Consider the following 9,883-nt stretch of genomic DNA (forward strand, 5'->3'; position numbering starts at 1 on the left):
TTTGAGGGATAGAGTAGGGGCTGTAATGACGGAGTTGCTTGGCATGCTTTGTTCCGTTACGGTTTCAGAAAGGCAAGTAGCCCACTGTTGAGCTTGTCTTCAATTAAAGAAGCGGGTTCGTAGGCCTCGTGAAGGGTAGTAGGATGATGGAGTGCCATCTCACTTTGAATTGCATGTTTAAGACCGGAAATGAAGCAATTTTTCAAGGCCTTTTGAGATAACGGGTAACCCGATTGCTTTTCTTCTCAAACTCAGTTTTTGTAGGCGTTGACAGTGGATGTTTGGACTAGTTTAAAAAGGGTAGCTTCATGATTCTCAAATGTTGAAGGGCCAAAATGAAGCTCCATTTCTCGTTACATTACGGTCCATGAGCCTAATAGTTCGTTGTTCGCTGGATTTTGGTACCAAGAAAGGCGTCGCCTACGAAGTGGAAGGCCGTGAGTGAAACGCGTTCATCAGGTGATATGTTATAGTAGGTAAAAAAGTGATCTGCTTGAAAGATCCACCCTAGTGGGTCTGATTCGTTGAAAAGTGGTAGGGTAATTTTAGGGTGTCGTGGTAACGTGGTTGTTGGTGATTATTGTGAATGCGTTGGCGACAGTCGGGGGAGTTATGGCGGAAAAGTGGTTCATCTTGGTCAAGGTTATCGGTGAGTGTAGTCACATGATCGACAAGGTGTGCTGTGGTGTCTATTTGGGAATCGAGTTTAGCATTGAGGTTACCGGTGGCTAGAACAAGGGCAGCGATTTGAGTATGAATACTGGTTTGGGTATTGGCGGCGGTGGTTGTAATTTGGATGAGTTGGTTTGATTGATCGGACACGGTGGGTGGTAAGTCATCAGAACCAGATTGGTCTTTGCAAGGCGGCATGGTGGAGGTGATTCGTTAATGAAAACACCAAATTTAAGAGACCCGTAAGTGGGCTAAACTCTACAGAAACCAAGAAGATAGACTAAAGTTCACCGCAAATTTTTTTCATGTTCCATACAAAATGCTAGTACAGTTTATAGAACTTGAAAATGCATACTAACCTAGAAAATAGGAAAACGTGCAAGACTAATAACTAAAAATGGGAAACATGGAAACGTTAAAGAACAGTTAACAAAAGCAACTGACATGCAAGACTAATTCAACCCTAAATGACTAGATGGAAAACGTGGCTTCGAGGATCAGGAGCGTTGACCTGTATCAATTTTGTTTATAGGTCAAGATAAGATAGGTTAACTCAACATTTTCTTTTTTTTTAATGGTGTTTAATTATGCATTATAAAAATGAGTAACGACACCAGACTACACGTTACGCGCGTACCGGCGCCTAATTACGGGTTAAGCACGCACTAACGCTCAGTTACACGTGCACAGTTATGGGTTGCCCACATATCACACCAAGTTAAACATATTTCAACTCATTTTCACACATTTTTCTGTTGAGCCCATCCTAATCCATTGCAATGTTTTCCTTCTTCTATTCTAGTTTGGTTTGACCCATTCTGACTCATTAAACTATTTACCTAAACCCTAATAACCCACAAAGTATTTATCATGGCCCAAATAGGTTACATTTCCAGGCCTAATTGTGGGACTTAAATTGTGTTTTAAAAACCAATTTGTTGAATAAATACCAACTTTACCCTAGACACCATAAATAAACCCAAAAACATGACAAAATAGGTACAAAGCATAGTGTTTGCATTGTAAATGACAGCAAGTTTAATTTCTTAAAACAAAACAAAGTATTGAGGTTGGGTCTGATAGGTGTATGTACATTGTATAGAAGCTATATTGCATGGGGAAGATTCATGATTTTGTCGGTGCCAGCAAATTCTTCCGGTCCATGGCTGAAAAACAAACAATATTAATCACATAAAACACAAACACAAACACAAGTGAAATAGTTTACCTGAGGTTACTTAACGCTGACATCCTGTAGAGACAGCTAAATACTAAAATATGCAACCCAATGGTGTAGAAGAACGCAAATGTCCGTGCATATCTGCCCAAATAACAATAAAACAAAATCAAAACATCATCATCATCATCATCATCATCGTACTCAGTATATCCCACCAATAGCAATGCTATGGTAGGGTCTGAGGAGGGTAAGATGTAGACAACCTTACCTTTACCCCATAGGGATAGAGAGGCTGCTTCCGATGAGACCCCCGGCTCGATAGTAGTTTTGCATCAAGCCTTGGACATAAGGCACATAGCACTCAATCATCGGGACACCGGCTGATTGATGCATGTGCCCTTGTATTTCGGCTATCAATGCCACCACATGATGCCTGATTAACCTTCCCCCACTTTTAACGTTATTTTCACGAGATTAGTAAAATAACGTCAAAATTAGTGCAATTTTACTTTTGCCCACCCGAGAGTTCACACATATATACATTATATGCGTGCACCGCCAGCAGGGCATTATACTAAAAAATTATACTAAAATAAAAATTACTAAAATCAAAACAATTATACTAAAAAATTACTTACTAAAATAAAAATCGATTCTTACTTGTTTCCAAGAAGAAAACGGCCACTGGTAAGTGTAATTTTGTCTCGTAAACCAAGCTCCTTATACCTTTGGTCCTTTTCCTAACAAATAAAAACAGTAAAATGTAACCTTTTTAGGATTAATTTCATATACACCCTTACAAACTTGAACATTTTCATATATACTGGACAAAAACTAAAAATATCATAAATATACCTAGCTTTAATGAATTTTTTACTTAATGATCATTCTACCCTTTCCATTTTATTGTTTAAACCTCGAATCAAATAATCAAACAAGGTATAATCTCACAATAATCAATCTAATATTTAAGATAGCTATTTTACGGGTTAAAAAATAAAGTTACGTTAAAAATGGGTACAAAAAATTTAAACTAAAAATGGGTAAATAAATATTTGAAGTTAAAGAAAGGCGCATATATGAAATCTTATAGTTTTAGAAAAACTAGGATAAAACGGTCAAATATTAAACTGTTTCTAATGAATTGAGTATATTTGATATTTTAACCACGTTGTAAGGTCATATATGACATTTCCAAGTTTGTAAGGGTATATATGTATTTTCCAAATTTTACATGAAGTTTCCATCTTTTTTTTAAAACCAAACTTCAATTTAGAAGTTTACTTTTTGTTTTAGTCAATATTGCAAGAGGTTATTAGCAAAAGAACCTTTTTAGAGAATGCTGCAAAAGGATTTATATCATCCTCATATATTTTCTTATATTTTGATTCCACATCTGAGCTGAAGCCACTTTCAAGATCTTCAACTGATTGCTGCATGCGAACACAAGAAATTATTAAAAATTAAAGAAAAAAAAAACAGATGATATACAACACAAACACAATACCTTCCTTGATCCTCTAGAAACTACTTTCTCAAGATTATAATCCTGAACGTAACGGATCTTTCCATAAAGCTTAACATTATCAGCTTTCGTCTTCTCCAATTCACTTGTCAGCACCCCTATTCTCTCCTTCAACTGCCTTATTTCCTAATTATGTCAAACAAGTCAAAAGCTATTGTGTTATAAAAAAAATACTAATTTTAACTCACTTGCCCCTTTTGTTACTGCAGGCAATAAAGCATACCTCTTCAGTCTCACGCAAACGTGCCCGAAAACGATCTCTTTGGTTGCATATGACCTTAAGCATTGAGTTTTGATCTTGGTCAGATGAAGCATGCCTATGATCTGTGTTCTGTTGCATCATGTTCAAATACAAGAATTTATCAAACACGAGAATCAAAATGATGTCACTGAAGCCACATACATTCTGTGTGGACATCTTAAATAATCAACTCTATACAAAAATTATGGAGTAACAGTAAATTGCCATTTTCGTTCCTTTGATTTGGTCACTTTCACCACTGTCATCCAAATTCCTTTTTTTTCCCGCCTGACCCTAGGGTTTCAAAAACATGCCATTTTCATTTGCCTAGAAATGACTTGTTGGCTTTTCAGAAAAAAGTGTGGCATTGATATAAGTGCTTTTTATTTTGGCTTTTTGAAAAGATTAAAAAGTTGCTTTCCAAAAGCCACAAAAACCTGGCTTTACAAATAGCGTTCGCCTTTTTGAACATAAAATTACCAATATACCCCCACATTTACCTTACAATTACTCTCCAAACTATTATGTTTTTGTAAATAAAATTTATATTATATATTTTGTAATTTTTTTTCAAATCATAGTTATCGCGCACTTAAGGCGCATAGGCCTCTCCGAGGGCCTAAGCGCAAAAAAAGCGTGGGCCTCAAATAAAAAAAGCGCAATTAAATAAAAAACTTCTAAAAGGTATTTGCAATAGAATATATCACTTTTAAGTGTGGAATTCACTAACCAAAATAACCAAATTGTTCATACTTGAAAAAGAGAATTTCATAAAAATAATAAATATTAAAAGAAAAGCCAAAAGATCTTGCTTTGTGATTTGCATAAGCAATGTCGTTCAATATAATGGGAGGTCGGAGTTAATTTTGTTAATTTGTTGAATTTTAGATAAGTTGTTTAAATGGGTTAAGTGTTAAATCAAAGAAAACCAAATAAAATCAAGGTAATAAATAAAAAAGAATCAAAAAAATTCTGAATTGCAGATTTTTCTCCTAAAATTGCGCCTTCAGTCAAGGAAGTCGCTATACCACCAACTCGCCTTAATAAAACGCCTAGGCACCAAGGCGCACCGCTTTTAATAACTATGTTTTAAATTATAAATTTTGTCCAAAAAAATTGTTAAATTTATAATATTATATGTAAAAGTAGTAAATGGTTTTAAATATACAAGAATGTCCTTTTTGGTCATTTTACATTAATAAGCTAATTTGAACACTTTAAAAAAAACATCTTATTGAGTTATTGGCTTTTCTCCCCACAAAAGCTAATCCAAACGCATTCTTAAAAAGTCCTTTTGGAAAAGTTAAGTCAATAAACACTTTTGACAAAAAGCACTTCTGGAGTTAAATAAACAATCAATCCCAAACACCCTCTAAATTGAGGGGTATTTATATCTTCGGGGTGCGTTAACGTACAATAATTGCCTAACGTACATTAAGTAAGCGAAATACGTTCAAAGTTAAACCTTAAAACGTTCAGGTTTAAAACCTAAAGCGTTCAGTCTAAAAGCCTAAAACGTTCAGGCTTAAATACATTCAAGGTTAAACCCATCACTCAAAACTCAAAATTGATCGATTGAAACTTCAAAATGATGGTTAATTGGATCCATTTCAAGGTTATTGATCAATTAGGTTCAGCAATTTCAATTTCAATTGGAAATTCATCAACTAACCTGTGAACAACGATCGATGGTCGTGACAGAAGAGGGCGGTGCTCACGACGGTAAGCGATGGTTGCGACGGTGGACAGAATCATTGGACTGTGGCGGATTGCTGAACAATGATGGTGAAGGTGGACAGAATCGATGGGAGCAGAATTGGAAGGAGACCGGCTCGCGTGGTTGTGATTTTAGGGTTAGCATGGTTATTGAAAATCGACGTTCCAAAGTGTCACGTACCTATTAATGTATTTGATCCATTATCTATGTCTTTTATTCTTTTAATGTCTTATTTAAAAAATAATTTGATAGATACTAAAATAGGAATGATGGCTCAATTCAATAGGGGCTAGTCTCCAACTACAAGCAAAACACTCATAATCCAAAAGCATGAACATCTCAAACCCTAAAAGTATAAATAACTCCTCTACTGTACTCGCATCTTGACTTTGACTTCCACTAATTAGCCCTTGACTTTAACTCTCAATAATTAACCCTTGACTTTGTCTTACTATAATTTAGCCCGAGTTGACTAACAGATGGGTCGCCCCAACCCGTTGGATACTTATCATAACTAATAATTATTATCATTTTATTTGCATAGTTGTAATCAATTTAAGCCACATGAAAACCTCTTTAAACCCAACCCTAGCATCCCTTCCTCCACCTTGTTCTCCGCAAATATGGAATCTTCAAATCTGGCAGATCTGCGACCTGAAAATCTGCCCAGTATGCGAACAGAAAACCCGGCATCTTCACTTCTCCATTTCTCTCGTTAATTCTCTCGTCCGCAGCAACCTGCAAATCTGACATCCGGGAGGGGGAAGTTCGCCACACCTCCGGGCTAGGGAATGCAGCATATGGGGTATAGATTTAATGCTGCATACCTATTTGTCATACGAAGGTATGTTGTACCAGGGGTGACAACCAAAGACGTGTTATTGAGCATGACGGCTGCCATTCCTTCTTGGAACAGGACCAATGGAGACGAGTTTGGGGATTTAACCATCATAGGAACTCTACCTTGAACTAGGATGACACCCAGAGCTAGGAGTGTTCATCGGATAGCGGATTATTCAGGTCATATTGTTCGGATTCAAAAATTTTCGGACCCTATCCGATCCAAGTTAGGAATGTTCCTATCCAACCCGAATCCGATCCAGATCAATCTGGATCGGATTCGAATAAAATCCGAACAATCCGAAATAAACAAAATAATCCAAAATGAACCAAATAATTTTTTCCTATAATTTCTATAAAAAAAATACGACAAATTATAAGAAATCAACGAATTAAAGAGTTGGTGTTGAATATGTGTTGAAATTCCTATAGTTTTCTATTTTGAAAAATGCAATTCAATAGAACATGGTGATGCTATCTATGTCTAACTAACAACAAAACATAAATGGAATTCACTATCTATAGCCCTATTTGAGTATCAAATTAACAACCAAAACGGAATATACTCAAAATCTCAAATAACACACCAAGTTTTAACTTTTATTGATCAGCAATGTGACGAAGAGTGTAATAGAATGGAAAGAATTTCACATATGGGAAGTTAGGAAAGGGTTATTGCAGATGTTAAAGGGCTAGGCCATACACAACTAAAAATACATGTCATTTATTCGGATTAAACTGATATCCGAACTATCCGAAATTTTTGAAATCCACATCCGAATCCGATCCGAAATAGTTATTCGAATGATATCCAAACTATCCGAAATTTTTGAAATCCACATCCGAATCCGATCCGAAATAGTTATTCGAATAATCGGATCGATCCAAATATCTGAATAAGGATTCGGATCGGTTTATTTGGGTTTCGGTTTCGGTTCGGATTTCGGTTTTCCTGAGCACCCAGCAAGTGGAGACGAGAAGGGGCGAGCATCATCGAAACCTAGCACCTCATTTGTAATTGGCATTCCAAGGTCACAAGTTGGGATGGTTTCCTGGACAAACCTTTTCCCTAGAAGCTGCGTTAACAAAGGACTGTACCAGAAACAAGCATAAATGGGCGGCGGGGTAACAAGAGATGCTTGTGGTGACAGGGAGGAATCCAGCAGTAAACAATGGTGGTTTCCAGTGATGGTGGTTTCAGGCAACGGGTTGATTTGGTGATGTTAGCCAGCAGGAGAGAGGGAGATGGTGGCTGGATTGATTCAGTGGCCAGGTGTTGCTTCAGTGTGGTAGTGATTTTGGGTCTACGTATGTTTTGGGGAAGAGAAGATACAAGGGATATGGGTTAACAAAAAGATGGAGAAATTATATTTAATTAATTATTAATTAAAAAGGGTACGTGGTATAAATTTAAAGAGTAAATGTGTAATTAAGTTTTATTTGCTAGTGGAGGAAGTGACCAAACAACGGGGACAGATATAACAGTTTACTCGAAAGTAAAATAAGGAAAAGTGAGGATACCTCAGAACTATCTTTCGCACCAGATTCTGAAAGATCCCAATCCTCAAACATATTTCCTTTGCGATCTTTGGAACTGTAACCCTGCATACCAGTAAGGATCAGTGAAAAGGCCACCAAAGAATACGATATTGGGACCTAAGTGTCCATTGTTCATAGTATAAAAGAGTAGTAATACTGTGGCATGCTGAGCAGGACCGAAGGAAAACTAACCTTTAATATATCATCTTCTAACTTCTGTATAAGCTTTTGTTGTTCGTTAATCTTTGATGTTAGTTCTGAAATCTTGATTTCAGATTTTTCTGCCAAACCAGTCTTTTCAGAGATTTGAACCTGCGCGGCAGCACTAGTTAATTAATGAAAAGAAAAAAAAATACAGAAATAATATTATTACCTTTAACTGTGTGAGTTGATGTTCCATTTTGCGGTTCTTATCAAGAAGTAGAGACTCCAGTTTGCTCATCTCCTCACCACTGGTAGCAACCTCCCAATCTTCAGCCTCGATTGAGTTATAGCCCACGGCCTACACATGACAAAAATGGATTTACACATGTAACTATACTGACAATTTGAAGAGTGATATCATCATTAACAAGGTTGCAAAAGTCGATAGGTGGGCCCTAGGCGGCCAACTAGGGAGTTGGGAGTCTAGGGGAGTAGTCGGGCATGGTAAATATAAAGTAAATTAATTCTTGGATTATATATATATATGTTAAAATAAGCATAATTCACATCAAAAAGGTAGCCTAGCCGACTTTTGACGCCTAGCCCGACTATTGACCGACTTTTAGAGAATCCTAGACCGAATTTGAACGCCTAGCCTGAATTTTGACCGACTTTGACCGCCTCCGACTAAACCAGGCCAACTTAAAGAAAGTCTACAAGGTAGGGGTCCGAGGACCGACTAGTCGGCCTTCAAACCGACTTTTACAGCACTGATCATTAATGAGCTCTTATAACTTCTAACCTGCAAGATTTTGACTTTCTTGCGCAGATCGTCTACTAATTTTTCAGTAGGCCTTTCTTGGAGCTCTTTCTTGATTTCCTCAAGAGCAACTTCCTGTTGATTAATAAAAGATGGAATCTTATGAGATGAAATTATTCTTAGAATCCTAAGTATATTTTGACAGGAATACAGAAGTGAATGGTACCTTTTCATTCAGTAATGCATTCAACTTCTTGATTTCATTGACATGCTGTTCCCGTTCATTAGATAAGGTGATTTCAATTGTGTGAAGTTCAGTATTTAGTTCAGAGATTATCTTTTCCTTGGCGGTTAATGAATTCTCTAGAATGCTATTTGAATCAGCATCATCACTATCATCAAGTATAAGAAAAGCAAAAATCAGATATAAACCATGGCATGCTATAAGGAAATGTCCAATAGTGAGCCTGAAAGCAGCCGATAGAATCACTAATAAATTGAAATCATCAAGGATGAACGTAAATTAACACTTTGATGTTACAATTAATCATCTATGTATAGAAGCTAAGCTAGATAGTACATCTTTATCAAGTGAGATGATAATAACTTAATTTAATTGTAATATCCACACAAAAGGTTGCAAAACGTCCATGATCTTAATTCCATTCTTCTTTACAAAATTATTTAAACTCTCTGTTTGTGTATGGCACCTGAAAACCTATTATTGCCTTTTAACCATATGTAAAAAGTTATTTATTCCTTCTCTATCTACATCTACATTCATTTTCCAATCTGCTGTTATTATCTCTCATATACTAAATTACTAATTATTTAATGTTAGGAGCTATAATTTCTGGCTTATTACAATACTTAATGGATATTACGATTCAGTTAACAGCATAAGAACACAATAGCGGACATGGTTATTATGCAACAAATGTGTACATAAATCATAGTTATTAAAAGCGCACTAGGCACGCGCCTAGGTGCAAATTCAAGGCCCCGCGCAGGTAAAGCGCCTAGTGGCGGTCGAGGCGCGCTTCCGGCAAGATTCCGGCTAAAATCTGAAAATTCCAGCCAGATTCCTGCCAAAACCTGGAAATTTCGGCCTGAAATGGAGGACAGTTACCTGGAAGGAAAGAAGTAGAGTAGAGCCTTTTTTGTGTAATCGTTTCCTCTACATGGTTTAAAGTACGGAAAAGCAGCAACAAGTTTATTTTGTTTTATATTTTAAAGTAAAGTATATTGTAGCTATGTGTGCACTA

The 9,883-nt window shown here is 36.5% G+C and overlaps 1 protein-coding gene across 1 annotated transcript; it reads right to left on the reverse strand.

The window, feature by feature from the left end:
* Positions 1 to 1,660: 1,660 nt before the first annotated feature.
* On the reverse strand, positions 1,661 to 9,129 carry LOC143594135 (protein CASP-like; the record flags this gene model as incomplete). The annotated part of the gene is made up of 11 exons (XM_077073523.1): positions 1,661 to 1,838; positions 1,901 to 1,993; positions 2,513 to 2,592; positions 3,181 to 3,285; positions 3,360 to 3,503; positions 3,601 to 3,708; positions 7,697 to 7,777; positions 7,907 to 8,026; positions 8,088 to 8,216; positions 8,661 to 8,753; positions 8,845 to 9,129. Coding segments are annotated over 11 exons (1,299 nt in total), but the record flags the coding sequence as incomplete, so codon positions are not given.
* Positions 9,130 to 9,883: the final 754 nt, after the last annotated feature.

Source organism: Bidens hawaiensis, unplaced genomic scaffold (assembly GCF_021521415.1).
Source record: "Bidens hawaiensis isolate Kalapana, Puna unplaced genomic scaffold, B.hawaiensis_p1.1 tig00043111_1, whole genome shotgun sequence".
In the NCBI taxonomy this organism is placed as follows: domain Eukaryota; kingdom Viridiplantae; phylum Streptophyta; class Magnoliopsida; order Asterales; family Asteraceae; genus Bidens; species Bidens hawaiensis.